This window comes from Ursus maritimus, unplaced genomic scaffold (assembly GCF_017311325.1).
Source record: "Ursus maritimus isolate PB19 unplaced genomic scaffold, ASM1731132v1 scaffold_1, whole genome shotgun sequence".
Lineage (NCBI taxonomy): Eukaryota > Metazoa > Chordata > Mammalia > Carnivora > Ursidae > Ursus > Ursus maritimus.
Genome location: NW_024423343.1, coordinates 91,399,889 through 91,419,283, shown reverse-complemented (window position 1 = coordinate 91,419,283; position 19,395 = coordinate 91,399,889). Strand labels below are relative to the sequence as shown.

Below are 19,395 nucleotides of genomic sequence, written 5' to 3'. Positions count from 1 at the left end.
CTACATCTATTGAAATGATCATACAGTTCTTATCCTTTCACTTATTGATGTGATGTATCACATTGATTGATTTGTTAATATTGAACCACACTTGCATGCCAGGAATAAATCCCACTTGATCATCATGAATGATTTTTTTAATGTATTGTTGGATTCAGTTTGCTAGTATTTTATTGAGAATTTTTGCATCCATGTTCATCAAAGATATTGGTTTCTAGTTCTCTTTTTTAGTGGAGTCTTTATCTGGTTTTAGTATCAGGATAATGCTGGCTTCATAAAATGAATTTGGAAGTTTTCCATCCTTTCCTATTTTTTGGAATAGTTTGAGAAGAATAGGTATTAATTCTTTAAATATTTCGTAGAATTCACTTGTGAAGCCATCCGGCCCTGGACTTTTGTTTTTTGGGAACTTTTTGATTATTGATTCAATTTCTTTGCTGGTATCGGTCTGTTCAAGTTTTCTATTTCTTTGTGTTTCAGTTTTGGTAGGTTTTATGTTTCTAGGAATTTATCCATTTCTTCTAGGTTGTCCAATTTGTTGGCAAATAGTTTTTCATAAAATTCTCTTATAATTATTTGTATTTCTGTGGTATTGGTTGTTATTTCTCCTATCATTTGTGATTTTATTTATTTGGGTCCTTTCTCCATTCTTTTTGATAAATTTGTTTAGGGCTTTATCAATTTTATTTTGATTTTTTTTTTCAAAGAACCACCTCCTGGGGAGCACCTGGGTGGCTCAATTGTTAAGCATCTGTCTTCGGCTCAAGTCATGATCCCAGGGTGCTGGGATCGAGCCCAGAGTCAGGCTCCCTGCTAGCGGGAAGCCTGCTTCTCTCTCTCCCACTCCTCCTACTTGTGTTCCCTCTCTCACTGTGTCTCTCTCTGTCAAATAAATAAATAAAATCTTAAAAAACAAAAACAAAAAACAAAGAACCAGCTCCTGGTTTCACTGATCTGTGGTTTTTTTAGGTTTCTATTTCATTTATTTCTGCTCTAATCTTTATTATTTCCTTCCTTCTACTGGCTTTAGGCTTCATTTGTTATTCTTTTTCTAGCTCCTCTAGGTGTAAGATTAAGTATTTAAGATTTTTCTTGCTTCTTGAGGTAGGCCTGTATGCTATATACTTTCCTCTTAGGACAGCTTTTGCTGCAGCCCAAAGGTTTTGGACTGTTGTGTTTTCATTTTCATTTGTTTCCATGTATTTTTTTTATTTCTTCTTTGATTTCCTGTTTGGCCCATTCATTGTTTAGTAGCTGTTATTTAACCTCCATGTATTTGTGGTCTTTCCAGATTTCTTCTTGTGGTTGACCTCTCATTTCAAGGCATTATAGTCAGAAAAGGTGCACAGTATGACTTTAATCTTCTGTATTTGTCGAGGTCTGATTTGTGACCTAGTATGTGATCTATTCTGGAGAATGTTCCATGTGCACTTAAAAAGGTGTATTCCACTGTTTCAGGATGGAATGTTCCAAATATATGTTAAGTTCATCTGATCCAGTGTGTCATTCAAAGCCATTGTTTACTTGTTCATTTTCTGTTTAGATGATCTGTCCATTGACATAAGTGGGGTGTTAAAATCCCCTACTATTATTGTGTTATTATCAGTTCCTTTATGTTTGTTATTGTTTTATAACTTGGATGGTCTCATGTTGGTGCATAAATATTTATAACTGTTACATCTTCTTTTGGATTGTCCCCTTTATTATTTTATAGTGCCCTTCTTTGTCTCCTATTACAGACTTTGTTTTAAAGTCTAGTTTCTCTGATATACGTATTACTACTCTGGCTTTCTTTGACATCCATTTTCATGATAAATGTTTCTCCATCAATCACTTTCAATCTGCAGGTGCCTTAAGGACCAAAATGAGTCTCATCATCAGCTTATAGATGGGTCTGGTCTCCTTATCCATTCTGACACCCTCTGTGTTTTGATTGGAGTATTTAGTCCATTTATATAGTAATTATTAATAGATATGCATTTACTGCCATTTTATTACTTGTTTTGTGGTTGATGCTAAGTAATTTCTCTGATCCTTTGTTGTCTTTCTCTCTTTCATGGTTTGCTGATTTTCTTTAGTGATGTATTTGGATTTGTTTCTGTTTATTCTTTCCATGTTTATTAGTGGTTTTAATATATAGTTACCATTATTGTATATATAACCTCTTCTGCAAATGCAGTCTATATTAAGTTTGAACCCATTCTCTTCTCCTCTTAACCTCATGTTTTAGGTATATGTTATTACATTTTATATACTTCATGTGTGTGTGATTTCCTTGACTGATTTTTACATAAATATTCATTTTTACTGGAATGCCTGGGTGGCTCAGTTGGTTGAGCGTCTGCCTTCAGCTCAGGTCATGATCCCAGGGTCCTGAGATCGAGTCCTGCATCAGGTTCCTTGCTCAGTGGGGAGCCTGCTCCTCCCTCTGCCTACAGCTCCCTCTGCTTGTGCTCTCTAACAAATAAATAAAATCTTTAAAAAAATACTCATTTTTACTGCTTTTGTGTTTCCTGCCTTTATACTGTTACATTTGGTCTCTCCTTTCCACTCAAAAAGTCCTCTTCAATATTTCTTGCAGGGCTGGTTTGTGGTCAGGAAATCCTTTAGTTTTTGTTTTTCTGGGAAACTCTTTATCTCTCCTATTCTAAATGATGGCCTTGCTGGATAGAGTATTCTTGGCTGCAAATTTTTTCCCATTCAGCACTTTGAATATATCATGCCACTCCCTTCTGGCTTGCAAAGTTTCTTTTGAAAAATCTCCAGCTAGCCCTTATGGGTTTTCCGTTGTAAGTTAATGACCTCTTTTGTCTTGCTGCTTTTAATGTTTTTTTTCTTTATCACTATATTTTGCAAATTTAATTACGATATGTCTTGGTATTGGCCTGCTTTTGTTGATTTTGATGGGAATTCTCCATGCTTCTTGAATCTGGATGTCTGTTTCCTTCCCCAGATTAGGGAAGTTCTCAGCTATTACTTCTTCAAATAAATTTTCTGCCCCTTTTTGCTCTTCTTCTGGGACTCCTATAAAATAAATGTTATTACATTTGAATGAGTCACTGAGTTCCCTAAGTCTATTCTCATTTTGCATAGTTCTTTCTTTTGTTCAGTTTCATTGCTTTCCATTACTTTGTCTTCTAGGTCATTAATTTGTTCTTCTGATTCTTCCAGCCTGCTGTTCATTGCATCTAGCATGTTTCTAATCTCATTTATAGCACTCTTGATTTCTACTTCTTTTGTAACTCTTTTATCTCTGTGGCAAGGGTCTCACTAATGTCTTCTATTCTTTTCTCAAGGCTAGTGAGTATCCTTAAGATTGTTGTTTTAAATTCTCCATCAGGCATGTTACTTACATATATCTCACTTAGATCTCTGGCCATGGCCTTATCCTGTTCCTTCATTTGGGATAAATTCCTCTGTCTTTGCATTTTATCTAAGTCTCTGCCTTCTTCCCTGTATTAGAAAAGCCAGTTATATCTCCTGCTCCTGAAAGTAATGGCCTTATGAAAAAGAGGCCATGCAGTGCCCAGGGCCTGGCACTTCAGGGAGTGTCTCTGGGGTGTACTGTGTACACTCTACAGCTGTGTTCTGGCTACTCTATCCTTCAGGCCAGTCTTCTGCAAAGGCTCTCCTTGCCAGGTATGAGCAGTGTTTCGTCCCTGACCTGAATGTGGCAAGTTTTAGCTAGATGTTCTCTGGTCTGTCTGTGAAATGAACCCTGTCATTACTTCCACTAGAACTGAGTCCCTGCAGGGGAATCTGGGTGGCTCGGTTGAGCAACCAACTCTTGATTTTGGCTCAGGTCATGATTTCAGGGTCTTGAGATCAAGCCCCATGTCAGGCTCCCCACTCAGTGGGGAGTCTGGTTCTCTCCTTCTTCCTCTCCCTTTGCCCCTCCTCCTGCTTACACTCTCACTTTCTCTAAAATAAATAAATCTTAGAAAGAAGAAAGAAAGAAAGAAAGAAAGAAAGAAAGAAAGAAAGAAAGAAAGAAAGAAAGGAAGGAAGGGTTGAGGCCCTGCAAGACTCTCTAGCCAGAAGATGAGAAAGAAAGAAAGAAAGAAAGAAAGAAAGAAAGAAAGGGTTGAGGCCCTGCAAGACTCTCTAGCCAGAAGATACAGTGTGAGCTGGGATTTGTGCTAGTCTTCTGGAGAAGGGGCCATGACACTGGTACTAAGGCATGACTGAGGAGGGCAGTTCTTCCAGAGTGTGTGGGGATGGGGCTTGGTGTAAGCAAGTTAGGCATCCAGTGTCTGGGCTGTGCTACTTCCCATAGGCAGCTGTGTTTATGCTGAGGGGTGGGGAAGGAAAATGATATGGGCCAGCTCCTTTGTTTCCAGAGAGGTATTCTGTGAACACTGCCTTTCAGGGATGCACTCCAAAAAAAGCAAATAACCTCCCCACTGTGTGCCCCCAGAGCTCTTCAGATCACTATTTCTATGCTGTCTGCCCCTGGTTTCCTGGAGCACAGTGTTCTCCAGGTTCCATCCTAGCCAAGCCTGCTAACCTTTAAAACTATAGGCTTTAAGCCCCACTGGTTGCTAGAACTCATGAAATTCAGTCCCTTTCATTTTCCAAGGCAATGGCTTTGGGGAAACATTCTCCTTGTGCATTCCCGTGTGCTTCTCTCTCTCTCACCCTTCTCCATGGCCACAGTTCCCTCCCTTCCACAGCAGCCATGAACCATTTCTCTAAACCACATCTCCATACTTCCCCCCTTCTTCCATATGGCCTCTTCTCTCCCCTTAGTTGTGGAGTTTGTTCTGACAGTTTTCAGGTCAATTTCTGGGGTATTTAGAATTATGTGATAGTTATCTAGTTGTGTTCATGGGATAAAGCAAGCCTAGGCTCCTCCTACTCTACCACCATCTTCTCTTCTCCTGCTCAGGTGACTTTTAATATGAAGTCACTTATCCCCCTCACCCTCAGGTTCCTCAACTCTATAATGGAAATGACCACCATGCAGAATTGATGTGAGAAGTTGGTATAATACTATGCCAAAGGACTATACAAATGTCAGCAATTTATATCACCTATTCTAGTGCTTTACAAATAGTAGGTATTGAGTTAATGTTTGATTAATTGAGTTTGTATAATGGTTTTGTGGATATAAGGCTAATCTTACAGGGCATTGATTGAATTAAACCAGGCTCCTTCTCTAGGAAATTATGTCTCAGGGACCAAAGTGAATCCTTGGTAAGTTAGAATTTTTGTAGTAAGCTATATTATAATAAAGTTATGTTGTATTTACTGCATATGCTACTAATGAAATAGGCTAATAAGAAGATAGCTAATTGTTCCTTTTCTAGAAGACAAATGAACTCTCTTCTATTACTTGAATTTATTTAGTAAGCCACATCTTTCAGTGTTCGCAGCATTTCCTGAAAATGTGAAAAAGTTAATACAACCCAGCAGGTGAGCAGTTTATTTCTTTTTCCTGGCAGGAATATTAATCACTATTATTATCATCTCAGTAAGTCTTTGACCAGATAGGGAATGTGTGTTGCTAGCTTTCGGAAGGGAAACGTATGTTGGGGCAGAGTGCTGGTGCTGAGAAATCAATCAGGATTATCCACCGTCTAATAAAGAAAGCCAGTTGTCTGGGTAGACAGTATAATTTCAGGATCCCAGAAGCAGCAGCCATGGTAACTGAAAGTCCCACCATTAGAATTATTCCTTTGGGTTTACAGAGTCTTTAGAAAAGCCCTACTAAGATGTAGATGTTGTCAAATGTTACATTAGCACAGATACCCTTAAAAATTGGTTCGTGATTATGGTGGATCCCAAGGGAATAGAATCCTAGATCACAGACAATAAGACAGAAGAAAGTTCTAGCTTTTGGGAGGCCAGAATCAGGTATGTTATTTAGGAACCTGAGATGTCACAAGAGTTTAGGTTTCCCTGAGAGCTTGGAAATAGGGCAACAGTCATCCAAATCCATATCCTATGCCTCCTTAACCAGGATTCTCTATGTAATCCCTTTAAAATACAATCAATTTGCAGCTATGAGACAAAAGGTGGTAAAAATAGCAATGCAAAAAGTATTTTTAATTCAAGAATTATTTATTAAGCTTCTATCAAGTGGAGACTGGCATTAAGCAACGCAGAATGCAACTTTCATCATACAAGACCATACTTTGAGGAATCTCATCTCCCTACCTCTTCCCTGCTACCATGTCTTCCTCTGAGTTGGTCCGAGGGTTGTGGGTTATTGTTAAGCTGTTTAACATTGTCTCTTCTCCCTCCGAACGAGAAATCTCATTAACAAGAACTTGCTACTATCTCTTCCTCTGAGTTGGTCCGAGGGTTGTGGGCTATTGTTAAGCTGTTTAACATTGTCTCTTCTCCCTCCGAACGAGAAATCTCATTAACAAGAACTTCACTTCCAGTTCTTTTATGTCTACTTCATTCTCCCTTATGAAATTCCTAACAAGTTAGAAATGGTCAGAAATGTACGAGAAAGTATCGATAAAAGGTATACAGACAGATAAAAGGGTATGAAAAATTAACAAACCAGAGATTATCACAAGTGGATAATTAACCTCCTGGAGAGAGACTGTGAACAACAGCCACTAAATAATAATTGGATACTGCCAAACCATGAGTTTAGAGTTTGGCAAAAGCCATCTATAATCAAGAAAGCAAGGAGAGCAGGGAAGAATCTTAACCAGGAAGGATAAAAAGCAGAGGAGTGGTTTTCATTTCTGCTTTAAAATCCTTTGCTCTCTCCATATTAAAATGGAACAGACATATTCCCCCCTTCAAATGTATTTATATCCAAGAAGGCCATGATACTGAGAATGGAAGAATTCCTGACTAGAAAGCAAAATAAATTTCTAAATTTCAATTTCATGTTAATGTAGTTAACAAATGTAATATAGCATGGGACTTTTTAAAATTATGTTGTGTTTTGGAATTGTAAACAGCTTTAGCAAGAGGAGCAGAAATAAGGACAAATGTAGCTCCAGTGAATACAAAGCAGGCATTCAAAACGAGATCAGCTGTTGGCACAGATGTGAGTAGATATAACTTTGGGCCTTTAGGACTTCTACAAGCAGGTGTATTTGCTTGGTTTTTTACAGTAATGAATACAAGAAACTAGAAATAGAGTTGGTAATCCATCAATGGCCTTCCTCTAACTTTATTATACATTTTCCCATATCGTTTCATGTAAATGTATTCATAAAATCTAGGAAAATCCTTCCTCTTTCTGGTAGAAATCAAAGTGTCATTTATTCTTACAGGAGCTCAAATTTAGCATATTTAAAATATATTTAGGCAGCAGCTGTTTCCGCCCATGGGTCCTGTTCCCATGCTTTGATAAACCACCATTTTGCACCAAAATAAATAAATAAATAAATAAATAAATAAATAAATTTAATATTTCAGGCCTAGTAACAATCAGACTTCCCTCTTTCATATATTCAAGCATTCATTCCTTCAAAACACAAAGCCACTCTCAGATTGATTATATGTCTGAGTTTTATTTCAAACTTGTCTTAAAAAAAGAGGCTTTCTGAAAAATCCAACTCAAAGAATCTATCTTGGCAGAGACATTTTACAGGGGAAAAGATGGTTAGAGAGTTATGGTTGACTGGATTTAAAAAAGAAGACAACTACCCAGTTAAGGACAATTAGCCTCTTTGTATTATTGGTTAAAAGTCTTAAACTAGTTTGAAGACAACAGTCAATGGAGAGGGTGTCCTAGAAACTCTTAAGCTCATTAAAGTCTATCAAAAAAATTAGCCAGATATTTTATCAAGAATGCTAAACTATGGTGACGAATGTTAACTAAATTTATTTATTTATTTATTTATTTATTTATTTATTTATATGCAAGTATCAAACCATTATGTCGTACACCTGAAACTAACATAATGCTATATGTCAATTATACCTCAATTTTTTAAAAAAAGAATGCTCATTATTCCCCAGGAAGAGCAGATATTCATATTAGACCACAAAGTTCTGCCCCCGTTCAGATTTAGGACAACTTTTTTTTCTCACATTTACTGGAGGCATTTTATTCCATGCTAAGAAATCTGGGTTTCTGGACTATCGAAATTATTGAAGGATTTTAAGCAGGGATGCGGCATGATCAGATTTTTATTTAAGACAGCATTCTCTCCAGTGTTAGATATTGATTAAAATGGATGAGACTGGAATCAGGTGATGGGTATTAAGGAGGGCACGTATTGCATGGAGTACTGAGTGTTATACGTAAACAATGAATCATGGAACACTACATCAAAAACTAATGATGCACAGTACGGTGACTAACATAACATAATAAAAAATTTAAAAAAGAAAAAGGAAACTATAGTAGCGGTCCAATTTAATTTAATAAACCACCACTCTGTACCATGCCTTTTGCTCAGCACTGGAGACAGTTTTTGTCCCACTTCTTAGCTGAGTTGAGGAAATGAGACACAAGCCTGGCTCCACCACATACTAGCTGTGCAACTCTAAGCAAGTTAGTTATCATCTTTGCTTCCTCATCTGTTGAATTGGGATAATGATAAGGACCCATATCAAAGAAAGGCTGTGAGAATGAGTTAATGAATGCAAATGGCTTAGAACAGCATCTCACACATAGTAAGCAATCAATAAATGTTAGGTATTATTATTATTATAAGGGATTATCTCACAGCAATGTAAGAAGTGCTGTGAATAAAATTATCTGTAGGATACTTTAGGGGTAGGAAGTCGCACTTTGCTGAGTGAAGGGATGGTAAAAGCCTGAGTTAAGGGAGGAACTAGGGAAGTACAGAGGAAGTGATGGGTGCAAGAAATGATACAGAGGTAGAATCCAAAGGGCTCAGTGAGCCATGAAATGCTGGGATGACAGAGCAGAAGGAGTCCATCATGATTCCCAGGTTTCCAGCTTGGGCAACTGGGTGAAAAGTGATGCCATCAACCCAAAGGAAAACAGGTGTGCGTTCACGCTCTATCAAGTAATCATGCATGAGTCATTAGAATTTGCGAAATTACCCAATTAATACCCAAGATACAATTCCTAGTTAACAGTGGCAAAAAGGTCATACAAATCTTATCAGAGTTGCTACTTAATATCCTCAACTGGAAACAGTTACTATTATGGAAGACACATTAAAATCCTAAACTCGGTTATGGCAGAAATCTAATTAATTGCTCAAGTATTTTCCAAATGTCCCATACTGTTGGCCTAATATCTATGACTTATTAACTCAGATGAATATAATGTAGGTTAACTGAGTGGTTCTCAACCCTGCTTGTGCATTAGAATCATCAAAGGGAGCTTTAAAAAATTGCTAATAGTACTAGTATTTTTAGGCCTCACCCCCAGATATGATCATTTTAATTGATTTGGGGTAGGTTCTGGGGTGAATATTTTTTAAAGCTCCCCAGGTGATACTAATATACAAGTAGTGTGAAAAAACAGTGGGTTACCATCAGTAAGAATGTATAATGTATGGTCACAAGGAAACGTAGAAATATTCCAGTTTTGGAACTTTGTTTTTAATCCATGGAAACATATGGTCAACAAAGTCTTATAATATTATGTAAAAAAGTAAAACAGAGAAAAGTAGAGTTGTTCTAATTAGGCAGTAGGCGTCGGGAGGGAAGCTTTGTCTGGTAGGCCTCCCCCTCACCCCTGTCCCATCTCTCTTACGTACACTTCCTTGATGCTGATCCCCGTCCTCCAGCCCCTAAGAATTCTCCATATAATAATTTTTAAAAATCCTTACAACTAAAAAAAAAAAAATGTCATTCTCTCATTCATGAAATATTTTTAAGCTCTAACAACATGACTGGTGCTAATATATGGGAACATTTCATATTTTAGAGGGAAAACAGACAAATGACAAGTGTATATAGAAGAAAATATGAGGAAATTCATCTATATCTTGGAAGTCGGGAAATCTTTCCTAATGATAACTCAAAATCTAGTAACTACATGGAAAAAGATTAATAAATATGGTTATTAAAAATTTTGCAAGGCAATAGACTATTATAAGCAAAGTGTTCATCACAAGAAAACAAAATTTTGTAACTATGTAAGGTGACAGATGTTAACTATACTTATGGTGATTATCATTTCACAATATACACAACAGTGAATCATTATGTTGCACACCTGAAACCAATACAGTTGACCCTTGAACAACACAGAGAGAAGATTCAAATTACTAAAACAGAAATAAAAAGAATTATAAGAAAAAATGATGAGCAATTGTACACTACAAATTAGATAAACTAAATGAAATGAAGAAATTCCTAGAAAGATGACAGAAACTGATCCAAGGGAAAAAGAACACCTGAATAGACCTATAACAAGTAAAGAGATTAAATTAGTGATTTTATTTTCTTAAAGATTTCATTTACTTATTTGAGAGAGAGTATGAGAGAGAGAGAGCACAAGGGGGGGGAAGGGGCAGAGGGAGAGGGAAAAGCAGGAAGCCCAACTCAGGGCATGATCCCAGGACCCCAAGATCATGACCTGAGCCAAAGGCAGACACTTAACCGACTGAGCCACCCAGGCACCTCACCCAATGATATTTATTAAACTCAATCCAGCAACATATAAAAAGAACTGTACACCATGACCTACTGAGACTTATCCCAGGAATGCAAGGTTTTCCAACACACACAAAAAAAATCAATAAAATACAACATATTAATAGAATAAAGGACAAAAACTACATAATAACCTCAATAGGTGCAGAAGAAGTACTCAACAAGATCCAACAGGCTTACATGATAAAAAGACACTCAACAACTGGTAGAAGAGGGCTTCCTCAACCTGATAAAGAACATCTACGAAAAATCCACAACTAACATTAACACACTTAATGGTGAACTGAAAGGTTCTGCTCTCACCACTTCTATTCAATATTGCACTGGAGATTCTAGCCAGGGCAATTAGGGAAGAAAAATAAATAACAGGCATCCAGACTGGAAAGGAAGAAGCAAAATTATTTCAGATGACATGACCTTATATATAGAAAATCCCAAAGAATACACAAATAAACCATTACAGCTAATAAACAGATTCAGCAAGGTTGCAGGTAACAGATAAATACATAAAAATTAATTGTATTTCAGGGGCATGTGAGTGGCACAGTTAAAGCTTCCAACTCTCAGTTTTGGCTCAGGTCTGACTTCGAAGTGGTAGGATCAGGCCCTGCATTGGGCTCCACACTCAGCATAGAGTCTACTTGAGTTTCTCTCTCAATTTCCCTCTGCCCCTCCCCGCCCTTTCTCTCAAGTAAATAAATAAATGTCTTAAAAAAATAACTGTGTTTCAATACACTAGCAATGAATAATCCATAAACGAAATTGAGGAAACAATTCCATTTACAATAATATCAAAAAGAATGAAATAGTTAGGAGTAAATCCAACTGAAGTGCCAGACTTGGGCACTAAACTATAAAATACTGCTGAAGAAAACTAAAGAAGACCTAAATAAATGAAAAGACACCCCATGTCCATTAAGGAGGGCACTTGTGATGAGCACCAGGTGATACATGGAAGTGCTAAATCACTATACTGTACACCTGAAACTAATACTATACTATATGATAACTAACTGGAATTTAAATAAAAACTTTAAAAAAAAGACATCCCATGTTCATTGATTGGAAAACTCAATAATGTTAAATGGCAATAGCCCCCACATTGACCTACAGATTCAATGCAATCCCTATCAAAAATCCACGTGCCTTTTGGTTTTTTTTGCAGGAAATGACAAGCCGATCCTAAAATTCATATATAAAAGCAATGGACCCAGAATAACGAAAACAATGTGAAAAAGAGGGACAAAGTTGAAGGACTCACACTTTCCATTTCAAAACATTCGTCACAGCTACAGTAGTCAAAACTGTGTAGTACTAGCATAAGGACAGACATTTTGAACAGAGGTGCCAATACAATTAAATGAGGAAATAGTCTTTTGAATATATAACAGTGAAACAACTGGATACTCACATGCAAAAAAATTAAGTTGTACCCCTTATTTAAACCCTCCATAAAAATAAACTCCAATAGATCAAGGATCTAAATGGAAGAGCCAAAACTACAAACCCTTAGAAGAAAATATAGTTGTAAATCTTTGTGACCTTGTGACCTTGTGATGCCAAAAGTATAAGCAACCAAAGAAAAAAATTAGATAAATTAGACTCAGAATTAAAAACTTTTGTACTTCAAATATATGTCTAGTAAAGTGAAAAGACAACCCACGGAGTGAAGAAAATATTTATAAATATATATCTGATAAATCTCTAATATTCAGAAAATATTTAAAAATTATTACAACCCAACTATAAAAAGAAAATACAGGGCTTGAATAGACACAAAGGATCAGAATAGATACTTCTCCAAAGACATAAAAATGGCCAATGAACGCATGAAAAGATGTTCAACATAATTAGTCATTAGAGAAGTACAAATCAAAACCACAGAGATACTATTTTATACCTACTATTATGGCTTTAACCAAAAAGATAGACAATAACATGTATTGAAGAGGATTTGGAGAAATTGGAACCCTCATGCATTTCTGATGGGAATGAAGAATGCTGAAACCACTGTGAAAAATAGCTCCTCAAAATATTTAACATGGACTTACCATATGATCCAGCAATTCCACTCCCAAGTGTATATCCAAGAAAAGTGAAAACATGCTCACATAAAAACTTGTACAAAAATGTTCAGAACACTACAGGGTATTATGCTAAGTGAAATAAGTCAACCAGAGAAAAACAATTATGATTTCACTCATATGTGAAACTTAAGAAACAAAACAGAGGATCATAGGGGAGGGAAGGGAAAATCAGAGAGGGAGACAAACCATAAGAGCCTCTTAACTAAACAAACTGAGGGTTGCTGGAGGGGAAGGGGTTGGGGGAATGGGGTAACTAGGTGATGGACTTTAAGGAGGGCATGTGATGTAATGAGCACTGGGTGTTATATACAACTGATGAATCACTAAACTCTACCTCTGAAACTACTAATACACTACATATTAATTTATTTTTTTAAAAGATCTCATTTATTTATTTGAGAGAGAGTGCAGAGCGAAAGAGAGAGAGAGCATGAGCAGGGGGAGGGGCAGAGAGAGAGGAGAAGCAGACTCCGCCCACTGAGCAAGGAGCCAGATGTGGGGCTCAATCCCAGAACCCTGGGATCACAACCAGAGCTGAAGGCTGATGCCCAACCAACTGAGCCACCCAGGTGGCCCTGTGAATTACATTTCAAAAAGGGAGGCAGGGATCTCCTCCATCCCCAAATCCTAATCTTTTCCAGAGGCAACTAATGTTATTTGTTTCTTGGGTACCATTCCTGAAATTGACTGTATACATACAAATGTATATTTGTGTGTCTATAGGTCCCTTGTTAAAAACAGAAATATGAGCATAGCAGATATGTTGTCCTAGACTTTTCTCTTTACAATGTAACTTCAACATCATTGCTCTTTATAACTTAGTTATTATTCCATTTCAATATATGTAAGTATTCCTCATTCCTCTTTATTTTTTAGACATGCTATAAATTGTTTGCTAGTCTTTTGCCACTACAAATAATGTTGCAGTTAATTTCCTTGTATATATTTCCATTACATGTGTATCAGTGGAACACATTTCTAGAAGTAAAATTCCTGGTTTAAAATGTGTTTTTCTTATTTTGATAGACTGCCATTATTGATTTAATGTCTTTCTTACTAGATTATGAGTTCTCTGAGAACAGGGACCATTTCTGTTGGCCAGGGTAACCTAGATTCTAACATACTGCCTGACATGCTGCTTTATTTATTTGTAGATGAACAAGCCTTTGTGCTTTGTCATACAAAGTGTCAAATGGAGATTCAAAGCAATATCATTAAAAAAAAAAAAAAAAAGACCACTATTCAGTTTATAGAGAAAAGAATTCTTTGGGGATTGGTTTTTGTTTGTTTGTCTTTACTTTTCATCCAGTTGTTATTTTTTTCCTTTTCAACTCCAGTATTATTTCAAAACTTATGGTATCAGGGGCGCCTCACTAACTCAGTCCGTGGAGTATGCAACTCTTGGTCTCAGGGTAATGAGTTTGAGCCCCACATTGAGTGCAGGGATTACTTAAAATCTTTTTTAAAAAAATTATGGGAGGGGCGCCTAGGTGGCTCAGTCAGCTAAGTGTCTGCCTTCAGCTCAGGTCATGATCCCAGGTCCTCGGATTGAGCCCTGCGTTGGGCTCCCTGCTCAGCGGGGTGTCTGCTTCTCCCTCTGCCCCTCCCCACTGCTCATCCTCTCTCTCTCTCTCTCTCTCTCCCCCAAACAAAACGAATAAAAAAAAAAAATATGGAATCAATTGCAATGTGTCATTATAAGAAATACAGATCCTTAATTTCATCTGAAGATATCAACATGTTTTATTAAATAAATGCTTGCTTCTTATAAATTCATTTCAGGGGCGCCTGGGTGGCACAGCGGTTAAAGCGTCTGCCTTCGGCTCAGGGCGTGATCCCGGCGTTCCGGGTTCGAGCCCCACGTCAGGCTCCTCCTCTATGAGCCTGTTTCTTCCTCTCCCACTCCCCCTGCTTGTGTTCCCTCTCTCACTGGCTGTCTCTATCTCTGTCAAATAAATAAATAAATAAATCTTTAAAAAAAAAAAATAAATTCATTTCAGTTCATCAAAAAAGGGAGAATGGAGGGGTCGATTTGCAAATTTAAGAAACCCAATAGCGACACCTGCTGGAGAAATATGTTTTGAATCCATTAAATCAAACATTTTAGATCAGTTTGTTTCTATTAACTGGAAGGAATTTGTTATTTTATCATAGGAGTGCTTGTAATATAATTATATTTACAGAAGGTTCTTTGATGCTCTATAAAGTCACAGTTAAAAAATTTTTTTCCAGGATAAAGTCATTTTGGGAACTGACTACCCCTTTCCACTAGGGGAGCTGGAACCTGGGAAATTGATAGAGTCCATGGAAGAATTTGATGAAGAAACAAAGGTATATGCCTTTTACTTCCTGGTCTTCCTAAGTTTTCCCACTCTAATTCTTTGGTTTCAGTGTACTTTGTATGCTTAATATTCCTAGAATTGTTACTAGAAAGATTGGAACTATTAAAGGGCAAAGGAAGATGTGGTGTATATACACACAATGGAATATTACTCAGCCATAACAAAGAATGAAATCTTGCCATTTGCAATGACGCAACTGGAGCTAGAGAGTATAATGCTAAGTGAAATAAGTCAGTCAGAGAAAGACAAATACCATATGATTTCATGCATATGTGAAATTTAAGAAACAAAACAAAAAAACAAAGGGAAAAAAAGAGACAAACCACAAAACAGACTCTTAACTATAGAGAACAAACAGATGGTTCCCAGAGGGGAGGTGGGTGAGGAGATGGGTGAAATAGGTGATGGAGATTAAGAGTACATTTATCTTGAGAGCACTGAGTAGAACTACTGAATCAGTACATCATACATGTGAAACTAACTTTATGTTAACTACACTGGAATTAAATTTTTTAAATATTTTTTTAAAAAGCTGAAAGTCAATCTAGTACAACTAAATTCATAAAGCCAAGAACAAAAGCTATAAAGAAGCATATCATAATCATATATTTATCCTTGTATGTTAGATGGACTCAAAAAAATGTCTCTTTTTCCTTTAACATTTCTGTAACAAATCTACCAATCTCAAAAACTGTAATGATTCTGGTTATTTGGATATTGAGACTAAAGTCTTCATTAACAAGGACTCAAAGAACTAGAACTCTCAAGTAACTGGATTTTTTTCTTTTGGCATTTGATTTTTAGGTGGGTAAAATATACTAAAAGGTACTGTAATGCTGCCACTGCCTATTCTACCCCTTTCGCTTATGAACCACGATGAGTTTAAAATGAGAATCCAGGGTGGGAGTTAAGATGGCGGAGGAGTAGGGGATCCCTTTTTCAGCTGGTCCCGAGTCGAGTTGGATAGGTACCAGACCAGCCTGAACATCCACGGAATCAGCCTGAGATGCAGGAAGATACATCTGGATCTCTACAAATGAACATCTCCAGCGCTGAGTATTGAACTACGAAGCGGGGAGCCGTGAAACCGCGCACAGATATCGGAAGATAAACGGAAGGGGGAGGGAGCCACCACGTTTGGGTGCTGGGAAGCAGTAGCCACCTGCACGGGGGAGCAGGCAGACTCGTGGACCGGCACCCAGAAGAGAGCAGACTGAGACTGTGAGCCGGCAACACATGCGACCAGACTGAAACGGAACTCCGGTGCGCTCACTGGAACCAGACTGAGACCGGGAGCTCCGGGAGCGCACGGGGCGGCTGGCGGTGTTAGAAATACAAAGGACAGAGACACACTGGCCCTGGAAGTGAGGGCTGGGACGCCGGGTGTGGGGCGCACATCCCAGGATGCTGCAGAGTTGAGCAGCACCAACAGAAACAGAGTTAAAGTGGCCAGAACATCAGTGGAGAACGGTCCGCAATCCCTCTGTTCTGAGACAGAGGCTGAGATTCGGCCACTGCTGCTCTGACTCTCAGAAGAGGCACAGCAAACCACCAGGGAAAGCCGCCAGAGAACAAAAGCCTGGAAAGACCGGCTCACAGTTGCCGTGCCCATCCCCTCGAGGGACACAGAGCGCTACCCAAACAGGGTTGCCTGAGTATCAGCGCGGCAGGCCCCTCCCCCAGAAGGCAGGCTGAAAAATCAAGAAGCCCACATCCCTAAGATCCCTATAAAACAAGGGCACGGCCTGGGTACCGTCAATACTGGGCTCTGGACACCGCAGCCTCTCCTCATAGAATGACGAGAAGGAGAATTCCCTCCCTGGCAAAGAAAAGACAATGAGTATGTGGCCTCTGCCACAGAACTAATGGATATGATGTACAAACTATCAGAAATGAATTCAGAGTAACAATGGCAGGATGATGTGTAGACTTGAAAAAGTGATACGAAAAATTTAATGAGAATATAGAATCTCTAAGGGCGGAAATGAGAGCGAATCTGGCAGAAATTAAAAATTCTATGAGCCAAATGCAGTCAAAACTAGAGGCTCGGACAGCCAGGGTGAATGAGGCAGAAGAACGTATCAGTGAATTGGAGGATGGGTTAGTAGAAGAAAAAACTAAAATAGAACCTGGCCTCAAAAAAATCCACGCTCAGGAATGTAGGTTACAGGAATTATCGACTCAATGAAACGCTTCAATGTCAATCATCGGCATCCCCAAGGGGGTGGAGAAAACAGAGAGTCTAGAGATATTTGAAAAATTGTAGCTGAAAACTCCTAATCAGCAAGGGAAGCAAACATTCGTGTCCAAGAGGCAGGGAGGACCCCTCCCAAGCTCAACCATGACAAACCTACACCACAACACATCATAGTGCAATTCATAAATATTAGATCCTAGGATACAGTATTGAAAGCGGCCAGGGCAAAGAAATTTCTCACGTACCAAGGCAAAGATATCAGAATTACGTCAGACCTGTCTACCCAGACCTGGAATGAGAGAAAGGGTTGGGGGGGGGCATTTTTAAAGCTCTTTCAGAGAAAAACATGCAGCCAAGGATCCTCTATCCAGCAAGGCTGTCATTCAGAATGGATGGAGAAATAAAGACCTTGCAGAATCGCCAGTCATTGACCAATTTCGTAACCCACGAAACCAGCCCTAAGGAGATATTAAGGGGGTTCTATAAAAGTAAAAAGGCCCCAAGAGTGATACGGAACAGAAAGTCACAATCTATAGAAACAAAGACTTTACTGGCAACATGGCATCATTAAAATCATATCTCTCAATAATCAGTCTCAATGTAAATGGCCTAAATGCTCCCATAAAACGCCACAAGGTTGCAGATTGGATAAAAAGACATGACCCATCCATTTGCTGTCTACAAGAGACTCATTGTGAACCTAAAGATACATTTAGACTGAAAGTAAAGGGATGGAATACCATCTTTCACGCCAATGGCCTCAAAAGAAAGCTAGGGTAGCAATTCTCATATCAGACAGATTGGATTTTAAACTAAAGACCATAGTTAGAGACACAGAAGGGCACTATATTATTCTAAAAGGATGTATCCAGCAAGTGGATATGACAATTATAATATATACTGCCCACAAGGGAGCAGCAAGATACACAAGCCAACTCTTAACCAGAATAAAGAGACATATAGATAAAAATACGTTAATAGTAGGACCTCAACACTCCACTATCAACAATAGACAGAGCACCGGAGCAGAAAACCGACATAGAAACAAGAGCTTTGAATGCCATACTTGACAATTTGGACCTCATAGATATATATATAGAACACTACACCCCAGAACCAAAGAATACTCATTCTATTCTAATGCCCATGGAACATTCTCAAGAATAGACCATGTTCTGGGTCACAAAACAGGTCTCAACCAATACCAAAAGACTGAAATTATTCCCTGCATATTCTCAGACCACAACGCTCTGAAATTAGAACTCAACACAAGGAAAAAACTTAAGAAACTCAAACACTTGGAGACTAAAACCATCCTGCTCAGCAATGACTCGATAAACCAGGAAATCAAAATCAATTTAAAACAATTTATGGAGACCAATGAGAATGAAACACAACGGTCCAAAACCTATGGATACTGCAAAGGCAGTCCTAAGGGGGAAATACATAGCCATCCAAGCCTCACTCAAAGAATAGAAAAATCTAAAATGCAGTTTTTACATTCTCACCTCAAGAAGCTGAACAGCAACAGAGGGACGAGCCTATACACACAGGAAGCAGATGACCAAGATTAGAGCAGAAATCAATGAATTAGAAACCAGGAGTACAGTAGAGAGATCAACAGAACTAGAAGCTGGTTCTTTGAGAGAATCAATAAAATTGACAGACCACTGGCAAGACATATCCAAAAGAATAGAAAGGACCCAAATTAATAAAATTATGAATGAAAAGGAGAGTCACAACCAACACCAATGAAATTGGAAGGATTATTAGAAACTTTTATCAGCAGCTATATGCCAATAAATTAAGCAATCTGGGAGAGATGGAGGCCTTCCTGGAAAACTATAAACTACCAAGACTGAAACAGGAAGAAATTGATTTTTTAAACAGGCCAATTAATTATGAAGAGATTGAGTCATGCATAAAACAACCTTCCAAAAACAAAACTCCAGGCCCGGACGGTTTTCCTGGGGAATTCTACCAAACATTCAAAGAAGAAATAATACCTATTCTCCTAAAGCTATTTCAAAAAATAGAAACAGAAGGAAAGCTATCAAACTCATTCTATGAGGCCAATATTACCTTTGATCCCCAAACCAGGCAAAGACCCTCGAAAAGGAGAATTACAGACCGATTTCCTAATGAATATGGACGCCAAAAATCCTCAAAAGACCCTGGCTAATAGATAACAGACACATGAAAAAATGTTCAA

The 19,395-nt window shown here is 38.1% G+C and overlaps 1 protein-coding gene across 2 annotated transcripts in view; it reads left to right on the top strand.

Moving 5' to 3' along the window:
• The window catches only part of ACMSD (aminocarboxymuconate semialdehyde decarboxylase), a 73,572-nt gene that overhangs the window by 44,877 nt on the left and 9,300 nt on the right, over nucleotides 1-19,395 (top strand). For both annotated transcript variants that reach the window (XM_008695835.2, XM_040645523.1), the window contains one exon: nucleotides 14,877-14,975. In XM_008695835.2, coding sequence (XP_008694057.1) covers nucleotides 14,877-14,975 — 99 coding nt within the window. The remainder of the gene's footprint in view (nucleotides 1-14,876; nucleotides 14,976-19,395) is intronic.